This window comes from Tamandua tetradactyla, chromosome 3 (assembly GCF_023851605.1).
Source record: "Tamandua tetradactyla isolate mTamTet1 chromosome 3, mTamTet1.pri, whole genome shotgun sequence".
NCBI lineage: Eukaryota > Metazoa > Chordata > Mammalia > Pilosa > Myrmecophagidae > Tamandua > Tamandua tetradactyla.
In genome coordinates this window covers 88,520,145-88,544,197 of record NC_135329.1, presented here as the reverse complement: position 1 = coordinate 88,544,197, position 24,053 = coordinate 88,520,145, and the positions used below count along the sequence as shown (strand labels likewise).

Sequence of the window (24,053 nt, the reverse complement as noted above, 5' to 3'; positions counted from 1 at the left end):
TAGCATGAAATGACCTCTTCTTTGACTTGAAGAGGATTCCAGATCATTGTTTTTAAATACTTTTAAAAAATCATAGGGCAGGTCATAGTGGCTTGGCAGGCTGCAAAATAAATAAATAAATTAATTAATTAATTAATAATATGTATATATCATAGATTAACACTTTTTTAAAAATGCCATTGATAATAACAATTGCTTAATTCTAAAAATAATGAAAGTGATTTTCATCTAAAGACCCAAAATAATAATGAATGTATTATTTTAATTAGAAATAATTGAAGCCATTAGAATACTACAACATTAATAGAACACTTTCAAACTATTGCAGGGTCCCTGCTGGTGACAAAAAGTCATTCCATTATAATTACGCTTTTCTCCAGAGGATAACCTGACTGGGGCTCAAAGCAGTCTCACTTCTAATTTCTACATTATGAACATCTGACCTCTGTGGATATGGATGCACACAAAGATATATAGCCTCTATAATGTAGCAATGCTAATATATACTAACAGGGAAAAAAATGAGACCAAACAGGTGAAAAATGCATTGTAGTACCTTAGAGAAATTGCAGTGAATTCTATGCCATGGCAGTCCATTTTTCTATTTCTTCGATTTATTCACAGCACCTTCCCTCAGAGTCAGTTCACTGTCTATCGGACTATAAACATGCAATGTTTGCTATTATGAAAGGGAATCTCTTGGGAAGCAATGGAAGTGTGGAGATGGAGTATGCAGAAGAGCGCCCAAGGGCAGGGTGAGCTGTTCTGAATCCCGGGGTTCGGCAGAGACTAATGGATGTGACAATCCATACAAGAAGCTACAGTATCTGCTGAATAACCAGAGTGGAGGACAAGGAGGGGAGAAACAGCTCTTAGGTCCCTGACCAAGCAGTTGAAGTAGATGCTAGGAAAGGCAATTAGTAAGCTTAGCCCCCCTCCACCTTACCTGTGGTCCACAGAGAGACCTGGGAGTCAATCTTTATGGTTGTTTAAACTTTGTAAAGTCAGGTTGTGAGTTTTCTTCTCCTAGAAGTCATGTGAAAATGAGTTTGCAGGAGGCCTCATGATATCATGTTGGGCTACTGTAAGAGGCATCGATTGCATCTAAACTTCCCAGAAGGTGGGAGAAATATTTATATGTCTCTAGAATAAGCAGTCATTGTGTTTTAGATAGCATCTGGACTGTTGGGAGAGCTTCAGAACACATCAACCTACTTTGAAAGGGTCCCTGTTAAGATTATTAGCAACAAAGGCGGTGGTTGTAAGATAAGTGTTAGTAAAGACTTATGAAATGGAAGTGATACCTACAGTGGCTAATACATGGGGAATGTGGATGCGTGAATATATTATCAAAAACAGTGGGACTGTAAGGGACTTTGAATGGTTTTGAGGAATGTGGTACTAATCAGTATTCCCAATGCATAATAATCACATGCTGGTTAAATGTGTTAAGTTGAACTAAAACACCTCAATTCTTGGTATTAAAAACAACAAAGAAGAACATGTTACTGCACAACCCACTTGTACAGGAGATGGGTCTCTCCGTAACCACATGTAGGCACCACACCACCCTTCCCACTTCTTCTTTCTGCCATATATCCTGCTGCTAGGAAACAAGGAAGCTGTATCTGGAAATCTGCAATGTTCAGAACCAAAAGGGGAGGGGAAGAACCAGGAAAACCAAGGCTGGCTATAGAAAACTTCGCTTTATATATTAAAAAAAAAAATCAAATACATGATTGAAGACTGAAAGTATTTGTCTCTTGGTTTACTCAAGTCTCTTGTCTTCCTAACACTGGCATAGAAGGAAGGATGGGGAGGTCTGAGGAAGGTCACAGAGTTCTATTAGGGACATGAGAAACTTTGAGAGAGCAGAGCAGGGCCCAGATGTGTGAGACACAGGAGATCCCCAAGATTAATCCCACCTTAATCCTTCTTGGAAGAAACCTTTATGGCTCCTTAGTAGTCTTTCTCTCTAGTGGTTAGGAGCCTATGCCACAGCCCTTAAGCCCAGTGGTTTTCTGCCTCCCATGCATACACAGGGAGAGAGACCTTATCGTTTAGTGTGGCATTAGACCAGCTTACAAGCAAATAGTGGAAAAGGAAACAGCAGCATGTTCTTGGCTACTCGATCCAGCTCTCTCAACCAATGGCATTGAGGTGAACATTAAGCAAGAAAACATGCCTGGCACACAAAAGTGGATTTCAAACTGTTTTGAATGTGGTCCTCAATATAAAAATCATTTTGCACTGGGATCCAATGCTCTCATTCTCACGAATTCTCTGTCTCTCATGCACACACACACAGACACACAATTGATACACTTCTTGTCTTTAATATTTCTCTTGGGACTCTCACATATCTTCTTCAGTCTGTTCCATTTTGTAAGAAATGCTGATTGAGACCCAAGAAATTGATTTTCTAGCCCTGAATGGATTTCAAACAGCTAATTGAAAAACATGATCCTAGAGAAATTTGAATGTCCCAGTGGGTCAGAAAGGGTTTAAGTGTGTCACTGTGCCCTAACCAGACCAAGCTCCAATCAGGCACATCAGTGGGTCAAGACAAGATGAAATTCCCCTCCTTTACATTGGTTCTAAAGGGGAGAAGCTAATTAGAGAGAAAGGGAATTACAGGGAGTGGTAAAAATTGGAGAAAGGTTGGAAAAAGGCTTAACTCTCTTTGACTATAGTTTTCACAATTCAAATACAAAATAGGTTTGCATTTTATTTTTTTTTTCTAAAATGTTTTTTGTTTCCTAATACCACACATATATACTTTAATTTTGTGCCTATCATTTTGGGCCTATACTCACAGGATTGTAGAATTACAGACTCTGAAGCTGTAATAATATAGGTAACGTCTGCAAAAAACGAACAATAGATGGATTTTAGACATGGGTCTCTAGAAATTATTAACAAAAAACCTCATGAAAATTTTGCATTTTATGTATCATACTTTAAGTTTTAATTTCCAATATTTTTCTTTCAAGGAAGCTTACAGGTTCGCTATCAGCTAAGCAAGGGAGAAAGCCAGGTATTCACCATCGATGTAGAGAACTTTGCCAACAGAAGGATGCACCACTTGAAGATTAACAGGGAAGGGAGAGAGCTCACCATTCAGGTACCTTACTTTCTTTCTTCCTATTCATTCAAGTGTGCCATGACACCTGAACAAAAGTTTCTTGATTTTTTACCATGAGTCAAGTGTGGGACCTAGTGCTGGGGATATAGATATTAATCAAACTTGGTCCCAACATTTAAAGAACTACAACACTCATTTATAAAGTAAGCACCCCACTTCCACCCCAGTATCAGAAGTCCCTGGAAAATAGTTGGAAATGTACATTCTTGGGCTCACCACAGATCTATTAAATCTCACACTGGTGTGGGGAGGGGGAACAGTAGTCTGTGTTTTAATAAGCAGGTGATTCAGATGGCTACTGCAGGTTGAGAACCACTGAACTAGGGTACAATGAGGAAGACAAACTGGGAAAAGAGGAAATTGATCTCATCTGGGACTCAGTATATGCTTCGTGAAAGAAATCAGGAATAAAATGAGTATTGTGAGTGAGAGTTGACTGAATGGAGAAGAGAGAAGAGACTGCTCAGTGAGAGTGCCCATGTGAGCACAAGCAGAGCTGTCTGAGAGTCCCTGGTAAAGGGAAGACTCTCAGTGGAACCACAGTGGTCCCATTGTAGGGGCAGGCAGTAGATAATGAGAAATCAGAATTGCCAGGCAGAATTCAGATCATTCCATTTAACCAAGGGGGCCCTAAAATCTCCTCAGCAATCATTCCATACATTTTTAGTCCATCCACTTTCCTATTCTCCTACATGACCACTTTAACCCCCCTCCTTTCTTCTCCTACTATCAACAATTGCAACCACATTCTCAGATGACTTTGTTTTTGTTTTTGAGAATAACGTACCACTCAGAGGACAATATCCACACACTCTCACCAACACATCTGCCCACCTAATTGCATCGAGTCCATGTGTTCTCTTCTTCTTCTCATTGTGGGTGAACAGCTCATGGTCTAGCTTTGTATTTCACCTTGTACCCCCTCACCTATTCAAGGACAACACTCTTGCATTTCCCCTCCATACCCCCTTTTCACCATTTGACCTGTTCTATTGGATGGTTCCCCAAAGCATAAAATATTCAATTATACCTACTTAAAACAAACTCTTAGAAGAGGGAGGAAATTTTCTTGACCCACTTCCCACTTCATATACCATATACTGTCCCATTTTTTCTTTCATTTTATGGCCCAAATCCTTGAAAAGGTTGAATATATAATTGCTCTTCAAATTTCCCCTTCTTTTTTCTTAAGCTTGCACCAGTTGAGCTTTTTCCTTGTACCGAATCGTAACTACTCTTCCCAAGACCAACAATGGCTAATCTTACAAAATCCAGTGGTCATGTCTCAACTATGGCCTCACTTCCTCTCTCAGTGGCATTTGACACCACTGCTGCCCTGTGATCTTTAAATATTCTTACTGGTCTTGCAGAATACCACTCTCCCCTGACTTCTCTTCTGTTTCTGTTGGTTTGCCATTCTCAGTCTGTTTTGCTGGTTCCCTGTCATCTTCCCAGACTCGACCATTGGAGTGTCCCAGGATGCTGACCTCAGATTCCTTCTCTTTTGCATGTACCCTCACTCCATAAATAATCTCATTCCATTTCGTATGTGTAAATGCCACATATATGCTAATGAACTAATCTCAAATATATATCTATATTCCAACTTTCTCCTTTGAATTCTAGACATATATCTGACTCTCTTAATACTTAACACACGTATTTGAGTATCTATTTGTCATCTCAAATATAACTTATTTAAAACTGAGATCCTAAGAGTCCCCCCAAAGCAAGCTTCCTAACACATAGCCTTCCACATCTCAGATAATGGTAGCTCAATTCTTCTAATAGGTCAGGTTAAAAATTGTTGTGTTCTTTCTCACATAAACATTCCATTAATCAACAGCTTCTACCATGCCACAAAGCGCCCTCATCCTTTCCTTGAGTTATTTCATATTATTAAGGTTTGCAGTTGACTTTGACTGGCATACCTCTGCTTCCCTTCTGTTTTCCCTGCAGTCTGTTCTCAACACAGCAGAATAATTTTGCTAAAATTGTAATCAGATATGGGTGCCTTTCTCTCCAATAAACGCTTTCAATGCCTACCTTTGTCATACAGAATAAAAAACAATAAAAAATGAAAATATTAAGCAAAAAAGCAAACAATAAATTAAAAAAAAAATCTTGCAGTGACTTATAAGGTTCTCCTTGATCTGGTGTCCTCTGTCTCATTTCCAGCTGTTGCTTCATTTCCTACTACTGGGTCCCTCTGTAACTCTACTCCTTCTACCCTAACCTCAAGGCTATATCCAGAACCCACGAACCCTTTGTTTCCTTAGCCTAGAATTCATTCTATTGATCCACGTATCTGCATGCCTAGCTCTTGTACTTCTTCAGGATTTTCTCAATGAAATCAATTCTGATAATCTTCTTTAATCACACAACCAATCTCCTTAACTTCAACCCTACACTCCCTTTCCTTCTTACCTACTTATTCTTTTGTCTTAGCACTTAACACTACCTAACATACTATGTATTTTACTTATTTATTTAATAGCTTGTCCTGTCTTCCTCCTCTAGAAGGTAAGCTTGGTGAAGGCAAGGACTTCTATTTTCATTAGCACTGAATCTCTACTTTTGGAGCATTGTCTAACATATGGCATGTGCTTGATAAGTATAGCTAAAGGAATGAATTGCACTGGGCTTAATGTACTATGTGGAAAGTTTAATTGATCCTGTGGAGTTGGATTTTCTGAACAGAGAAGTTATATGATTAGATCTTTATTTTCAGAGTCTCACTGTGATCACTGCTTGGAAAGAAAAATTGATAGTGATGAGACCTAAAACAGAGAGACCAGTCAGGAAGAGATGGTAATGGTCTCAAATGGTATTGTGGTAGGATCCATGGAGAAGAAAGATTGAGAACTGTTTTAGGATACAGTCAGTAGCATTGGGTGACCTTTTGAATGTGAGATATGGGAGAAGTCAAAACTGACTATTGTTTTTTTATTGCATGGAATTTCAAGATAAGTCAAATATATGTGGATAATTCTAAAAATAACAACCCTGGAATAATCAGAATTTAATGTGCTTACTTGTAATATTTAGTTCTGAATTAGGGCTGAGGTAGGGAGTGGTGGAGAAAGTTAGAATTGGGACCAAATTGAAAGAAGAATGAGAATGATGAATTCTGATTTCAATATATTTTGACTAAGGAGGTATCTGGAAACGTTCCAGATGGCATTTGTACCCACAGTTCATTTTCCTTTCTTCCTCATGATTTCACAAATGAACACAGAGTAGGAAGAGAACAGTAAGAGACATTTGTTTCTCTCCTCCACCTAAAGAAATCCCCAAAATCAATTAATAGTCAGCCGTCAGAGCATATTGGTTGTGAACATGTTATTTCCACAATAGTCTTGAGAGCAAAAGGAGATGCTTTTTTTGGATTCATATTGTTTTAAACTTTAAGTCAATTTATTGACACAGTAACACAGCATACTTGTTTCTCTGACAGCCACTCCCCACCCAATCTAGATTTCTCTCCTTCAGCACTGCTTAGAGCAAGCAGTTCAACAAAAACAGTAAAGAGCAAGTCATTTCTGTACCCCAGGCCCATCCCTAGGCCTTGTGGAGTAGAGTTTCAAGCACTACTCAGAAGCTTGTAGAGAGGAAGGAGAGGCTGTTATCACTGTACTCAGCCAGCAGAGGCATCTGGTTTTTGAGAATAGATTCCCCCCAACCCCCAAGACCTGAGTTGCTGTTCTTCCCCCTCTCTGCTGGTTTTGACCCTAGAAAGAAGATTTGGGGGCCTAGACCTGCAACCAAAAAGAACTCCTAGCAAGGATTTGAGGGTTGAAATTTGGTTATTGTCTTTTAAGGCTCAAGTATCCCCTTAAAAAAAGCACTGGTTGTAGGGGGTGAACTTCAGAGGCCCGATTTAAAATGCATTGATGATATTAAGCCGATTAAGTCAGCTTAACCAAATGTCAAAAGATCAATGAACTGTAAATAAGGAGAGGTCAGAAGTATATGAAAACCAATTAGTTAACTCCTTCTTTTGAGAAAGCAAGATCCTGAACTAAAAAAGAGGCCAGTCTACAGTGAGACAGATTTAGATGTGAATTCCTGTGCCATCACTTAGTCTATGCCTTCTTAGACAGCTTATTCACCTTTCTGAAGCTCTGTCTATTTTTTTTTTAATAAAGAAGAGGGTGAATGCAACTGACCTGTCAGTTCTTAGATTTAAGGATGTAGATAAAGGGGATAGCACAGGCAGTCTGGCAAATAGGGCTTGCTCAACAAAGATTTGTTCCATTTCCTTCCCTTTTCCCATCAATTTAATAACTTAAGAAAGGTCACTGAGTGTCTAGGATTCCAAGATTGGAGAAACTGATCTAGGCCAGATTATAAACATTGAACATCTTAAATGCTCAAAAGTGAATTTAGCTTAATCTTTTATTACTCATCAATTTTAATTAAATGTAAATTCATAATTAAAATGCAATTAATTAAACATAATTATATGAGCCTGTGAAATGGCATGACAAAGTCTAGTAAAAGAATGATTTTCACATTGACTATATCAATGATTGCATGGCACACATGAAAAATATAAGTCCTAAAAATACATATTTGTGGTCAACACTTTTTTTTTTTGCTTTCTCTCTGTGCATTTGCTTAGATTTTCAACTAAATAGCCTGGCACTTGAACTAGTACAAGACCTCAGGTGTCATGCCCTTCCAGGCCAGAGATCAAATCCTTGCCTTAAGCCATATGCAGCCCTCCAATACCCTTAAGTTTCTAACTTTCTCTCCAAACTTTTAGAAACATTCGTATTGTTAAAAACCACTTTAAGTGAGTGTCACTTACCTCCTTCCATCTTTCCTTAGTCATCTGATTAAAGTGCTAATGACCAGACAAGTTCCTACAAAGCAGAATAATAGGTGAGGGATGATTCATGTACTTCCAGAACAATTAGCTCTCTGTGTGAAGACAAGGAAAACTGCTGTGTTTGCCTATGAGATGAGATGAGGGATAAAAGCCAGGGGAATTTCATCTCAACTTCCCATTCTAAGAACACTACAGCTTTCTTCTTCCCAGACGTTTTGGTTTGCCAGGTCTGTTATGACAAATATCACACAATATTTAACACACAACAGGTATGTATTAGCTCATGGTTTATGAGGCTGGAAAATGAAAATCAAGGTCTTGGCAGGTCATGATTTCTTTCCTTTTTTTTTTTTTTTTTTACATGGGCAGGCACTGGGAATCGAATCCGGGTCCTCTGGCATGGCAGGCGAGCATTCTTGCCTGCTGAGCCACCGTGGCCCGCCCCCATGATTTCTTTCTAAAGCCAGTAGCATTCTGGAACTGGCTTGCCACAACCCTTGGGGTTCCATGTCTTGCACCTAGCCCCTGTTACATGGCAATCTGTCTATATGTAACTTGTCTTCCATTTTCTTCTCTTTTTATGGCTTCCAGTAATATGAATTAAGACCCACCTTGTTTGGGATGCAAGGTTAGTTCAGTGGTGGAATACTCACCTTCCATGTAGGAGACCCAGACTGATACCTGGCTGGTGCACTCCTCCTACCCCCCCCCAAAAATCAACAAATGCTTCTGCAATAACAGTATACTCACATAGAAAAAGAATGAAATATGGCCCTCACCATAGAGCATACCAAAAAAATACCCACCCTTATTCAATTGGTCTTCAAAGATTCTGCTTACAAATGAATCCACACCCTTTCTCGACATAGTCAAACATACTGTTTACAAATGGGTTCTCACTCACAGCAATGCTGATTAAGATCAGGGACATGACTTTTGTGAGGTATATGGATGATTCTACCCCCCAAAAAACAGGAAATTCCCATTCTCTTCAGCCTCCCTTATCACCTGAAAAATCAAACATGAGGTAAGATATCCCACACCCATTAGAATGGATAGATGCAAGGAGAAAGTAGGAGAAGGCAGGAGAGAGCCCTGAGGAAAGGGGGGGGGGATATCCTTCAGAGCAAAAATAAATGTGAACCACTGAGTACTAAAGAGATTGTGAATGGGAGAGAGGGTACCAAAGATCCTATGTAATACTCAAAATTGTAGGGACCACTGGAGCATCCAGACACATTCCAAAGTTCTGATAGACACTGCTTCAGAGCCTACTAGCTAGGAGGGGAAGCAATACAAAACCAACATATATTCATTCAGCAGGAATGCTAGGAGTTAGTTACTTTGCCAGTTCTGAGGTAGGCCCTAAAGAAAAGAGATATGTTCAGATGTGGTCCTTGTTCTCAATGAACCAGTAGTCTAATGAACACAGAAAACAGAAACAAAAGAAAGTCATTATACCGCAACATCATAAATGCAAGCTTAGAGGTAGAAGCATAACATTGTGAGCAGAGAAAAAGGTCATCAAATCTAGCCAATATATCAAGGAAAGCTTCTTGGAGGAGATGAGCTCTGGTGGCATTAGTAGTGTCTGACATACAGCAAACAAGAAAGTGCTCAATAACTATGCTGGAAGTGCAGAAATAAAAAGTCACAATAGTTGTCTACAAGCTGCTCAGACATCTAGAGAGATACGGGCAAGTGAAGCAAACATGAGGCTGTGTGGTGGGTGGTCCATGTGGTGGGTGGTCCATGTGGTGGGTGGTCCATGTGATGGAGACTGTTGATCTCTGTGACTGTCCATCTTCTTACTGAAACAGAAAAAAATTACACATATTCTAGGTGTATTTGAGGGAGGAATATACTTTGAAACTCCATTAATATGGTATCTTAAATGTTCAAAAAATAAACAAATATTATTGGTTATCCAATTATTCAATAAAAAGAGTACTAAAATGTATAATCATGTACCACAGGGCATGGCAAGTGACTTCCTCCCCAGCATATCCACTCAGTCCTTTAAGTGTCCTCATGGACAGCCAGTTTAGGTGGAAGGGGTGTGGTATGGTGAATTGCAGTGGCAGGATATGGGATAAAAGGTTTCAGTCCTGGATGGGTTGCTCCCCAGCTGATGAGGCCTTCATCTCCTCTCACGTATGAATGCCTCGATAGGGGTTGTTCTGGTTTGTTAAAGATGCTGGAATGCAATATTCCAGAAAAGGAATGGTTCTTAAAAAGGAAATTTATTAAGGTGCAATCTTACAGTTCTAAGGCCATAGACATGCCCAAACTAACGCATCCAGATAAAGATACCTTGACTCAAGAGTGGCTGATTGTCTGTCACATGGGAAGGTACATAGCGGATGTCTGCTGGTCATTGTCCCCAGTTTCCTTGCTTTCAGATTCTGATACGAGTGGCTCCCTCTCTAAGCATCTGTGGGTCTTCACTTAGTTCCTCTAGGCCATAGCTCTGGGTTCTGGCTTGCTTAAACCACATGATGAGGCACATGGTGACATCTGCTAGCTTTCTCTCCCAGCTTCTCATTTCAGATGGCTTCCCTAGGAGTGTTGTCTTTCTGCCTCATCAAATGTTTCTGTCTGTGTCAGATCTGGCCTCTCTCCAAAATGTTTCCTCTTTTAAAGCACTCCAGTAAACCAATCATGACCCACCTTGAATGAGTGAAGTCACATCTCTGACTAACCAAAATTTCCACCCACAATTGCGTGAATTATATCTCCATAGAAATGATCTAATCAAAAGATTTTCACCCTAAACAATAGGTCTGCCCCCCACCCCCAACCTAAGATTGGAACAGGAAAGAAAACATGGCTTTTCTAGGGTACATACTAATTTCAAACCAGCACAAGGGTTCATACAGGTGAACTGATAGACAATAAGGATCCTTTCCAAGGATAACATCCTATGAATACTCAGGTTCATGTGTGAAGAAACTGTTATGATTTGACTAGACTGATAAAAATGAGAATGGGTGTGGATTGCTGCCTAGGAATAGGGAGGTGGGGAACACAAATATAGAACTGGAATTAGCAATGAGGGAGAAAAAGAGTATTCCCTAAAGAATGGTACTGGAAATTGAAATGAGACCCAAGACCCTGGAATTCTAATAGATCCTTAGTTGTGGCTTTGGCCCCCTGCCAAAGGTGGAGTTATCAGCAGTCCAGTTTAGTGGCCTCTGTTCAGCTAGTCTTCCCTCCTCAGAAGAGTGCCAATGATCTTTTTGTTAAACATGAACCCTTGCCAGGGAGACCCACTAACACCCACCTGAATAAGAACAGGTCAGTATCATGGAGCAACGTGGGAAGCCATAGTCCTAAAGATAGAATGGGGAGAAGGAGGGAGATGTTGGGAATGAGTGCATGCTTCCCACTTAGTGCTAATCATGCACATTCAATTCTGGGAAGGTTTCATTTGTTTGCTTACTTGCAGCAAAGAATTTGTTGAGAAAATCTCAGTGGGAGATAAATACCTTTCAAAAGCTGTATAGGCTTTCCAAGGGAGAAGACTGTATGAAAGCCTTTATTTAAGAAGTGGAAAGAAGGGGGTTATTTTATATGCATTGGTGGGCAATTTAGCCAACCATTGCTAGAATCTCCAGAGAGAAAATCCCAGAGAAGCATCTGCTCTGTGTGCATTTTGAAGCTCTTTCCAGATAGGAATGTTTTATGCCCTTCACCCACAGCCTTCTGCTGATGCAACTTTCTCTTCTGTTTTCCCACAGATGGATCAGCAGCTTCAACTCAGTTATAATTTCTCCTTGGAAGTTGAGTTCAAAGCTATATGGTCACTCACCTTAGGCAAGGTCACAGGTGAGTTGTCCTACTTCACAACTCTCCAGTGGACTTTTTAAAAATAAATAAGTAGTTTCCATGAGGATGTCTATTTGATTCAGATTTGTAACCTCTTGTTCACATAATATCCAAGGTATAGAAACAAAGATTTCTGGTATAAGAGATGCTAGAATATGTGTATGGCAGGTTAGGTTTGTATGAGGTGTTGTTAATTGGATGGTACAAATCCTAAATTTCTCTATTAATTAATCAATAGTTGAAAGACATTTGAAATCTACCATAATGGTGAACTTGATCTACATTCTGAAAGTGCTGTAGATTTTTATTTTATTTGTGCTGAGGGTATTTATTACGTAACTACAGAATTGAAATTGTTATATCTTCCTGTCAAGTTGGACCTTTTATCACACTGAAGTGATTATTTTTTTAACTCTCAAAATGTCTTTTTTGTGTTTAAATCTACTTTGTCTGGTTTTATGTAGTGACTGCAGTTTTGCTTTAGTTATTAGTTGCCTCATCTACTTTTTCCATCTTTTTACTTACCATCTTTCCTTTTATTTAAGCTTTACATAGGACTCTTGTGAAGAATATATACTCTGATTTTGCTTTTTATGTCCGATATAGCCATCAGTGTTTTTCTTATTTGATGAATGTAAGTCCTTTCACATTTTGGGGAGAGTTATTCAATTGAACTTATTCCTACCTCCTTATTTTCCATTTGCCCAACTTATCCCATGATTCTATCATGTCCTTTCCTACTACATCAGTCAAAGGACAGTGCAGGGCATTATTCACTCCAGGTATTTCAAGAAGGAATAGATTTGACACAGGAAATTATTTGCAAAATTGTGGTAGCACCTAAAGTGCTGAGTTCTTGTTAAAGTATCTAGGAATGACTTCCCAAGCAGTAACAGTGGACTAATGGGAACCTACATCTGAGGACAACAACAATCTAGGTGGAGCCCAAGGGCCACTGTAAATTATACTGCTGCTGGTCAACTCCCAAGAGGCAGAATGACATCTCTGGAAAGCAACTACAGAGAATACGATTTTACGCATCAGCACAGACAGCTAAAAGGGTGGGAAAATGACCTTATTCACAGTACAGACTTTCAGATTCATAAAGGATATCTAATTTTCAGAACATAATGTGCATCCAGAAACCTGGCCACAGTAAGGTATGGAAAATGTCAATTTAGTTTCCCAAATGGCGTTTGAATGAGACAATTAACAGTAACTATCTCCTGGATTGAATATTTTGCTTATTTCTTATTCTTCTTCTTAATAATACATATTATATCATGGAGACAAGGTTTATTTAGTTTTGTTCATAAAGCCAATGGTTTATTTACTTTCCGTGCATTCCTATAACTCAGACCTTTCTGTTGTACCAGATTTGATTTCCTTCTTTCCAAAGTAATCCCTTTCAAAATTCTTCTAGATTAAGGGTAACTCAGTAGTAAACTCTTTATTTTTTATCTGCAAAAATGTATGCTGTTCTTGAAGGATAGTCTTGCTAGACACCCAAAACTAGCCTTTGAAAAATGAGCTGACCACCCACCCTTTTTTGCTCATCCCACTTTTAAGTCGATCACTTTTTCTTTGGTGTTTTAAAGTTTTATTGTCATGCATCTGGCTGTAGCTTTCTTTTTTTGGTATTTCATCTGATACTTATTCTTTGAATATTTATGTATTATCTTTCATCATTCTCAGAAATTCTCAGCACATCAAATAGTGCTTCTTCTTTATTCTTGCTATTCAGTTTTCCTTGACCTTAGGAAGGCAAATTGTAGACTTCCTAACTCTAACTTCATTTCCTTTACCCTATTTTTCCATATTTTTAATTTACTTTTATGGGACATTTATTTGATTTTATCTTCAAATTCATTAATTCTTTCTTTTTCTATGCCTAATATGATATTTAACCCACTCAATAAATCTTTGTTCATTATACTTTTCATTTCTAAAGTAGAATTTTGTTTATTTTCAAGCATGCTTGTTAAGTATGATAGTTTCTTGTCCCTACATAAAAAGTTTCCATTTTATGCCTTTAAACAATGATTGTTATTGACTATGTCTCTGTTAATCCCAACATCTGAAGTCTGTGAGGGTGAAAATCTGTTATTTGCTGTTTTTCTCTGGTAGCTTATTTCCTTACACTATGCGTGTATGTATCTGGGTGTGTATGTGAGTTACTATTTGGTTAAAATTAATTTCTGGGAACACTGAGGAGCAAAACTTGGGAAAATTTCCCCCAGGAAAGATTTATGTTTGCTACTTCCTGATTCCAGGAGCTGCTATAGATTTTTGAACTCTTTAATTTCTCAGTTTTTTTTTTTTTAACACCTGAAAAAAGTGAGAGTATAAGTTTGAGCTCCAGATATGAATGAGAGCAAGATTTTCGTGGGAAAGATTGTTAGTGTTAATATTATAATATACCATTTGTATTTCACATATATATATACTATTCAGAACCACATTAGCGACAATCAGATTTTCTGTTTCCCTAAATAGATTTTTTTTCCTGACCTACTTTTCACTAAATCTTAATGTGAGTCTCAGATTCAGCATCTTCACAAGGCTTTGCCTCCCATACATCTTGGAGTGCAGGAGTTTTCACCAGAGCCACCCTAATGTTGGTTTATGACTCCCTGCCTTAATTTCAACCTCCTGTCTGAAAACGTTTCCCCAGAACTTAGAATTATTCTTCTTTGTTTCCTGTAATCTCAACAGGACATTAAAATACATCTGTTGGTTTTGATCAAACAGAATTATCTTCTAGAATATCTAATCTGCCATCTTATTGCTGGTTTATATATTTTGTGTCATTTAATCCAAATTTAAATCAAGCCAAAAGAACTTGGGAGGAAACCCAAATAGAGCTCTCTGAACAGAAAACCCAGACTTTTCCCATGACACTTGCTTTATGTAATGGGAACTCCAAAAAGCACCCTCTTGTTTAAAAAAAGCTCCTCCAAGAATGCTGCCACTATGTATGACATTCCCATACCCCCCAAACTTAAAACAATAATATATAAGGATGGCTGTCACTGTGTATTGCATTCTCATATTCCCCCAACTTAAACCCAAAATACATAAGGATGGCAGGTTAAAACTCTAAAGCAAAAGCCTACCTTGATTGAGGAATGCAATGCTATTTTACCACCAGTACATTCTGCTTAACATGAGAAAAGAATATGGCAAAGGTTGAGCAAGAATACCTAACTAAATTTTTTCATTCTACTAAGGATCAGGAATCTTTAACTGCTAAGCTACTTTTCCATTCAAGTTGACAGAAGGATTTCATCCACAATTAAGCTCTGGACTTGTAGTCTATGAAAGGTCTCTAACTAGAAGTGAAGAGAGAGTGCATGAATATCAAGTTCACTACAAAAAAGGAACACTAATTCAAGGGACCCTTTGGAAGCACAGGAAAAGCCCTGTGCATTAGAAAAAGAGCTTAGGGTCATAGAGGAGGGGAATAGGAAAGGATGGTGTTGAAATGGATATGTGGAATTGACGACAAACTGAATCATACTCCCCAATTTTAGAAAAGATTTGACACATACAGAGGCTTTTCCATTTGAAAAAAAAAAAAAGGATCTGCAAGCTTTCTGAGTAGATACCACCAACAAAAATATTTAGTAAATCTACTGTCTCTGTTTTCTTCAACACCATGGAGAACACCCTGGTATTAAGAAAGAACAAACTTACTTGCGTTCCTTTTCTAGCAGGAGGGACCAAATTCATCATTCTTGAGGATATTGATTTAGTACATACCCTGTACCCACCCACTGTGCTACAGATACCACAATGGATAAAGAAGTATCTTTTCCTGGAGTTGTGGAGACTATCCCATGAAAATAAGATAGGATAACTGACAAAAATTCACTGCTGGGTCTTTAGGAAAGATAGTGTTCACCTAGGATAAGTTATGTGATGTTGCTAGTTTTTGTCTTTTTCTTTTTCCCTTGTTTTACTGACATTCCTTGACATTGAGGGAAAATCTGTGGTACTGGCCCTATTAGATAAAGAGAAAGTAGCATTAAAAAGAAGAAAAGAGGCCCATCCAGGCATGTCCCGTAAGGGTGCAAAAACAAAAAAGCAGAAAAGAGAGAACATAGTTGGGGAAAGCATCCATATGGGTAAGCTTCTCTGTTTCTCGAAAGTTACGTGGTTCATTAGAAAGGACAGAAATGAATTCCTCAGATTTGAACAGAGTGTGCCTCCTCCAAATATTTCTAAGTTCTTGTCTGACCTGGCCCTTGAGCAACAGAGCGAACAGTCAGAAGACAGACTTAAGAATTCAAAAACCTCGAAACGGATAGAAGGCAGGTCTTTGTTTATTTTCTGCTCTTGATTTCCTCTATTTTGTTCTGCTGAATGCAGCATAAAATTTGATTTAAAAATTCTTGTGTATTTACGTGTAACAAAGAATAAAAATGCATGTATGTATTTATGCATGTATTATTTATGTATTTCCCTGAGAGGATCATTCTTACTGGTCTGCACATTTAGGATATTGTTACTTCTTAAAATGTGGAGACACATTGCCAATTAGGGAGAGAGAAATAGCAGTGTGCTTTTGAACTGTAATTCAGAGAATGTGAGTAGACATTAAAATTGAATTGGCACTCAGGACATGGTGCTAGCATTTATTCATCCCTGACTACTGGCCTGCTTGACAGGCAGACACGACGGCTGCTTGCCTGTGGAGCATCACATAATCACTTGGTCCTAAAAAAAAAGTTTGGAAATTGGCAGGATTTCTTCACAATCTGCATACAACCAGCTAAACTGGAAATTGCAGGGTTATTGGCAGGTCCTTGCCTTGCATATGTTTTTGTACTGTTAAGATACAGTTCATTTTTATTGCTTTTATAGAACAGGGACACTTTAATTCTCCCCATCCCCTCAATTTTGAACGTCAAGCTAACTGTCTTCTACAACTTCACAGTATATCCGAATAAATACTCTGATTGCTTCCATGTTAAATCATCTCCCAAGCATCTTGTGCAGGGTGAGTTATGCAGCCATTTTTAGGGAACAGCAGAATTTATGCATACAAATGAAAGGTACCTACTTCAAAGTTCTCATTTTGAAGACTGCTCTCTAATTCCCTTTTGATTTTGTATACAGTTGTGTCCTTCTTATGATTCAAATCTGGTAGAGTCAATATCAAATGAGGAAGCGAAATCATGTAGTGGAATGCGCTCAGCTTTTTAGAAGCACACAGACCCGTATCTGAAACTCTCTGCTGTAATTAACTGCTGGGAGACGTTATTGGTAAAGTTCCCCAATCTGTTTGTAATTCTGCATCAGTAAAATGAGGTTGCTAACACTTGATTCACAGAGTCGTGGTAAGGAAACCACAAGACAATATATGTGAAGTAGTTGGTATTTAATACACACTCAACACATGTTAGTTGAAACTAGTGTTGATATTTAATGAGTATGGGAAAGTAAAGGGAAACTGATTTTTAAAAAATGTGTCAGCAGGAGGTGCAAGGGTAGTTCAGTGGTAGAATTCTCACCTGCTATGCAGGAGATCCGGGTTCAATTCCTCATCCATGCTCTTCCTAAACAAACAAACAAACAAGCAAATAAATGAAGAACCAAGCAAAAACAAAAACAAAAAAATTAACAAAACTGGTTCTACAATGAGGAATACTCACATGGAAAATGAATGAAATGTGATCCGCACCATGCAGCATACAAAAAAAAAAAAAAAAAAAAAAAGTGTCCAGAAAGATGACTGTGAAGATAACTTCCAAAAAGCATTCAAATGAACTAAATCTGCATCTCTTAACCATGCTAAATCATGAAACTCAGACCAGTTTAAACAGCAACATCAAAAGACAATATCATAGTGGCGAAAATGGAAGGCTCATGACGCAGGACTTGCTGCAGGCCCAGCTGTTTCAGGGCTCCACCATTAATGTCATGTAGTCATTGTCAATCTGTCTGGGTGTTTCTCCTTCCAGTTCTGATTCTGCTTACCTCTGGGTGGGGCTTCATTCTCAGGCAAGATTTCAGTCATAACAAAAGTGAAATTAGCGACCCCAGGCTTAAAATACTACCAGTTTAGCAAGCCCCAGTGGAAAGAAAACTTCTCATTTCTAAAATTCTAGAAAAAGTCCTGAGATTGACTCTCAAAGGACCATTCTGTGCCAACTGACGATCCCAGACTACTACAATGACCAGGCAGTTGGATCATACTAGGTGGTCATGCCTGGATTATGTGTCCTTCTGTGACTATGAAGGGGTGATGGAGTCAGCTCAGCATTAACCATAACCTTTCAGAAAGGGGAAAGGTTGGTCCTCAAAGGCAAATCAAGAGCATGAGATGTATTGGAAGGAAGCAAAAATCAATAATTGTTACATAATACCCATATTTTCTCTCATTTGCATTCTTCTATGAGCTCTTAAGTAAGAAAGAAGGGATGCAGCTACAGGGGGCTTGTAGGCTAGGAATTAAGTGTAATTTTGGGAATGCATTGTTGTAACAGGAAAAAAATTTAGTTGAGAGATGGTATTTGAAAAATACATCATTTCTTCTCTGGTACAAGATTATAGCTTCCCAATTGGCTACACTGAATAATTATTTCATTTTGAATGCATATGTTATTTAAATAATGCCTCACTTTGTTTATGATCATACCAACATTTTTAGTAAAAAATATGATCCCAAAGTATACCCCTTTCCTGAGCTAAGTTCTAATATTGTGTATAATTTTCTCATAGTATGTCTTGGAAATAAATAGTGGTACTTTTTCTGTGGTTAATAAAATATTTCGTATAGATTATTCAAATCTGACTACTGGCCATCATGAAATGACGTGTTTTAAAACATTCTGAAGTATCAGATTTCAGTAAAAATTCCCAATTTCCAAAGACACACATCTTGTATTTTCTCCTTTGTAGAAAATCCCATTAAATCCCAACTGGGTAATGTGGGATTTTTGTTATTATTTCTTTTAAAAATATCAAATTATACATTTTCCTATGTGGAAGTTCAATAGAACATTTGGCTTCCCCTCATGCAAAATGAATGTGTATCATCTTCACATTTATAAATGCAATTTTATTTCTGTATCTTAAATGCAACTCTTTAGTCTCAGAGTCCAGACCAGCCCTGAGCTCTGTGTTGGTTTGTCAAAGTCAGCACTGTTTCTTGCAAGAGCCAAAGCCCTCACTGAGGAGCATTACCCCAAGTTACTCATTGAGATCCTCACTTGTTGGTTTCCCTATACTTTTGGGTAGTAAACAAATCAAGCAAAGTTATCTATGAGAGGTTCTTTCCAAATACAGACCATCCTGAACTGAGAGGAGCAGCTGCTAATCTATTTCTAAGATGTGTGGCCTTCAAAGAAAGTGCCAGACTTTCCGTTTCTTCATCTAATTGTGTTAGCAAAGTTTGCTTTGTATGGTCTACCAGTGAACACATGGCATGGATGTTGTTGATGAGACGTTTTCGATGAATTCCCTTCAATCAGAAGACATTGAGCATTACTGCAAGGCATTCACTGTTCAGAGACAAATAAAAATGGAAGGAAGGAAAGTAGGAAGGAAGCAAGGGTATCCCTTTTCAAAAAATCATTCTCTCTTTCTTGAAAGATAACCAGACAGTTATCGGAGAGAATATTCAGGGTGGTGAATACTTAAATTTTTCAAAATTTTAGAATATGTCTCAGGCTGTGCTTGATAAGTTTTTTCTCTCTGGAACCAAATAACAGCACAACAATGATAATAATTTGAAAGAATTGGTCCAAGCTATTTCCGTATGTTAATTCATTTTTCATCTCACACATCTCAGGGGATAAGTAATATTATTATTCCCATTGTATAGTTGAGGAAATCTAGTCACAGAAAAATTAACTGAGCTGTCCAAGGTGACCCGACTAGTAGGTGGTAGATTAGATCACTCTGTCTCAGCATGAGGTAATCCTGAGGTTTCAAAGACAGGACCTTTGTCTTATTAATGATTTTATCCTCCTTGCTACAATATTGTTAGGCATGTAGTAAGTGCTCCCTAGTGTTTCTTAATTTTTTAAACACTTTTTAAAATGTAAAATATAACAGGTATATGAAAAAGCAATAAATTTCCAAATATATTTTAACAAGTAGTTATAGAAGAGATTTTAAAGTTTTGTATGGGTTACAGTTCCATGATTTTTCATTTTTTCTTCTAGCTGCTTTAAGACAGTGGAGACCAACAGAAATATCAATATAATGATTCAGTAGTCATACTCATTTGTAAAATCTTATCTCTGTTATATTCCTCCTTCTCTTTAAATAACATATATACATAAAAGCAACACATTTCAAAGTACATCAAAACAATTAGTTGTAGAACAGATTTCAGAATTTGGTATGGATTACAATCCTACATTTTAGGTTTTTAATTCTAGCTGCTCTAAGGTACTAGAAGCTAAAAGAAATATCAATATAATGATTTAACGCTCATACTAATTTGTTAAGCCCTACCTTTTCTGTATAACTCCACCATCACCTTTGATCTTTCTCCCATTCTTTAAGGGTATTTGGGCATGCCCATTCTAACTTTTTCATGTTGGAAGGGATGTGGGATAGGGGAATGGAACTAACTGATGTTCTGGAAGCGCAGGCCCCTCTGCATTTCAGGACTTCTCTGTTTCAGGGACCCATCTAGAGGTTGTAGGTTTTGGAGAGTCATTCTGGTGCATGGGAACTTTGTAGAATCATATATAATGCCCTAGGTATTCTTTAGCATTGGCAGGAATGATTTTGGTTGGATGTTGGCAAGTTGTGATAGGTAATGGTGCCTAAATGAAACATGCATAAGAGTGACTTCCAGTGTAGACTCTTAGCTCTATTTGAACTCTCTCTGCTACTGGTAACCTTATTTGTTGCACTACTTTTGTCCCTTTTGGTCAGGATGGCATAGTTGATCCCATGGTGCCAAGGCCAGGCTCATCACGTCATATCTCCCACACCAAGGAGACTTTCATCCCTGGATGCCATGTCCCCCATGTACGGAGGAGGGAAACGATTTCACTTGCAGAGTTGGGCTTAGAAAGAGAGAGGCCAAATCTGAGCAACAAAAGAGGTCCTCCGGAGGTGACTCTTAGGCCTACCTATAGGTAGGCTAGGCTTCCTCTGCTACATCCATAAGTTTCACAATAACAAACCACAATATCAAAAGCTTGGCCTATTGACTTGGGTGTCCCTAAAGTTTGGCACAGTATCCAGGATTTCCCCGGTGGTAAAGTTTAATAGTTCCATAATTTTTCTCCCATCCAAAAGTATTGGACTTTGCTAATTATTTTTGATTATCTGCTTAATATGCTCTTGGTTGTATCCAGGCATTACATTAAGCTATACAGGAGTAAAGGCCCTTATTTTTATTCTGGGCTCCCTGTGTTAGGACTAATTAAATGATCTATCCAGGCAGGTTGAGTTAGATTATATACTATAGAAAACCTAGATTCTGGATATAATAAAGCTTTCTTCCTTTGTTCTTGAAGAGTAGATGAATTTCTGAAATACAGGCAATGTCTTCCTTACCCTTATATTCTGAATTACCTTAATCCTGACCTGTTCGGCTTCATTCTTATCTCTAAATACCAGGTTATACATATATAAAACAGCCCCTCAAAGTCTAGAAATAACAATTACTACTCCAGGCTAAATGCCACTTCTGTAAGAGTTTATAATGTAAGCTCCATTTTTCTTATAAGTATTTTCTGAATGAGATTATGCAATATTTGCTGTTTTGTTTCTGGCTTATTTTGCCTCACAAAATGTCTCACAGTTTCATTCACATTGTTGCATGCCTCACAGTTTCATTCCTTTTTGTAGCAGCACCATGGACAATAATATGTTTACTCCGTTTGCCAATCTACTTCTTAGTCGGTGTATCTTTCAGCCACATCTATCTACTGGGCCTCATGAATAATGTCCAAAATCAACTCTCTATCAACACTCTTAATTTTAGAAAATTTCATTGTTTCCAAGAAAATGATGGCTAATAAACACACTCTCACCAAATAGAAAATCCAAACCTCCCCTTACTCTTCTCCCACCCCCATTATATACCCTTGGTATTGCTGTGGCACTGCTGATGTTTTCCTATTAAACATAGCCCATAGCATGCAATAGCAATTTTCCCCCTATACCCTGATATTATACACTCTTTGCATAATATTCATACATTTGCAGTAGTTCATGCAAGAACTTACTTATACCTATGTTTCTTAAAGGAAAAACTGGCATATAATATAAATTAGAGCTGTAGGAACCTGAAAGGGCATCATACTGCACATTGATGGCCCCATGTCAGGCACTAACTACAAGGAGATTCTAAGAATTTCCAGATCTCACTGTGTTTTCTCTCACAAAAGTGCTCAGCAGTGAGATAAAAATGAATGGGCTTTGGAATATGACCCAAAGGTTAAGAGATTTAGAGATTAAGATGCATTTTCAACATTGAGTTGCATTCTCTTATCACTGAATCTAATCATGGTGTTTATGTACAGTGCATACATGTGTGCATGTATGTTTTAGTTTGCTAGCTGCCAGAATGCAATATACCAGAAACAACGGCTTTTAAAAAGGGGAATTTAGTAAGCTGCAAGCTGATAGAGGAGGCCCAGTCTGGATGCTTTTCAATGGGGATTTCCACATTAGTCCATCCCTGCATATGATATCTTACTCATCACCCGAAGTCTGCTCACAATTCCCTGATTTACATTCAGATATTACAGAGGCCACACCATTAAGTTCATCTCTCTGAGCCTCAGTTTCCTCACCTGAAAAGTAGGAATTATAATGCCAATTTTATAAATGTTAGGAAAATATGAGACAGCCTGGAATCTGAAAGTATTTGAAAACAGCAGCCACTGTTAAGATCACACAGCCATGCTGTCTACTGATTTTCTTTGACTGGTATCTTTCTTCCTTGCCAATGGCACTGCTATTGATTTGTTTGCCCTTTGCCTGGGGAATCTGGGCCAGTGTTGTAAATGTCAGTGTTGACAAGTTAATGAAGTAAAGAGGATCTGAGCTAAGAGTAATGAACTCCCTCCAGCAGCCTTTGGTACCATTCAGAAGGCTTGGTGAAAAAGGTAGTGCGTAATTGGTCAGAAGACAAAAGGAACAAATGGAACTAGGGCAGATTGGAATTTCAGATGCTTTCCTAAGGGGAAAGACTTGGAGGCACAAGGAAGGCAGGCCATGTGGCCCCTTGGATAGTCATTCTGTCTATGGAATATTATGTTTGGAGTATGCTGCTAATCATAATAACCTGAGTGATAAAACAGGTTAAAAACAGCATGCAACTCATTGCTACTTAAGAATGACTATAGGATTTCCACTTCCAGTAAAGATGTGGTCTCAATCCTTGGATTTTTCCTTTCTGCTTCCACAGAGATTATTGCCCATGGTCAGTGCCAAGGTTAGGTTCCTGAGGCCAATATCCGAAAATATTCTATCTTTTGGTTGATAAAAATTCACATTGTCTGCTTTCCAATGGGAAGGAGAAATGAAGAAATCTTGTTTCTGGTTTGCGTTCATTCCCTTAAAATGAATTGCTGCCTATTCTAATGAACCCAAAGACTTGGATATGCACTTTTTAAAATCTGTTTCTTTATTTTTTTTCAAAATGCCTCCAGAAAGCATATGTTTTGCAAAGGCTCTGCTTCTCTTAAAGGATATACATACAGATGTTTTGAATTAGGAAAATTATCCCCAACATTATACCTAGGTTATTCTTCCAGTGAATACCTCTGAGCACCTATTGTGTACAAAGCAATATATTAACTGCAATTATGAAAACTTTATAAAGGTATAGCATAGGAATCCTTTGCCCTCAGATGATAATACACATATTTGTAGAGATGACAGATATGTATAATTATTATTTAATTAATTAGCAATTAGTAAATTAAATTAGGAAATTAAAAACTGTTCATATTAACTAATTACAATGTGAGTAATTCTGATAAGTGCTCTGCAGATGGAGTGTGTTTCTTAGGGTTCATAAGAGGAAGACGCCATTTCCAGCTGAGCTGACTTAGACCAGGGGTCTAATCTTGAAAAATCTAGTTTTGGTCTCAGTAGTTAAAGTGCATTGTGGAAAGGAGAAATAGTGTGACCCAAATAAGATTGTAGGAAGGCAAGCATAGTATGCTAAAAATATTTGAATACACCATCTTGAGAGTGTCTGGTATATGCAAGGGAGTAGAGAGAGGCAACAGAAAGAAAGTATAGTCAGGAAAACATCAC

General features: G+C 38.1%; 1 protein-coding gene across 5 annotated transcripts in view; it reads left to right on the top strand.

The window, feature by feature from the left end:
- The window catches only part of CNTNAP5 (contactin associated protein family member 5), an 818,968-nt gene that overhangs the window by 757,690 nt on the left and 37,225 nt on the right, over nucleotides 1-24,053 (top strand). For all 5 annotated transcript variants that reach the window (XM_077153509.1, XM_077153505.1, XM_077153506.1 and 2 more), the window contains 2 exons: nucleotides 2,994-3,124; nucleotides 11,720-11,807. In XM_077153509.1, the coding sequence (XP_077009624.1) occupies nucleotides 2,994-3,124; nucleotides 11,720-11,807 (219 nt within the window). The remainder of the gene's footprint in view (nucleotides 1-2,993; nucleotides 3,125-11,719; nucleotides 11,808-24,053) is intronic.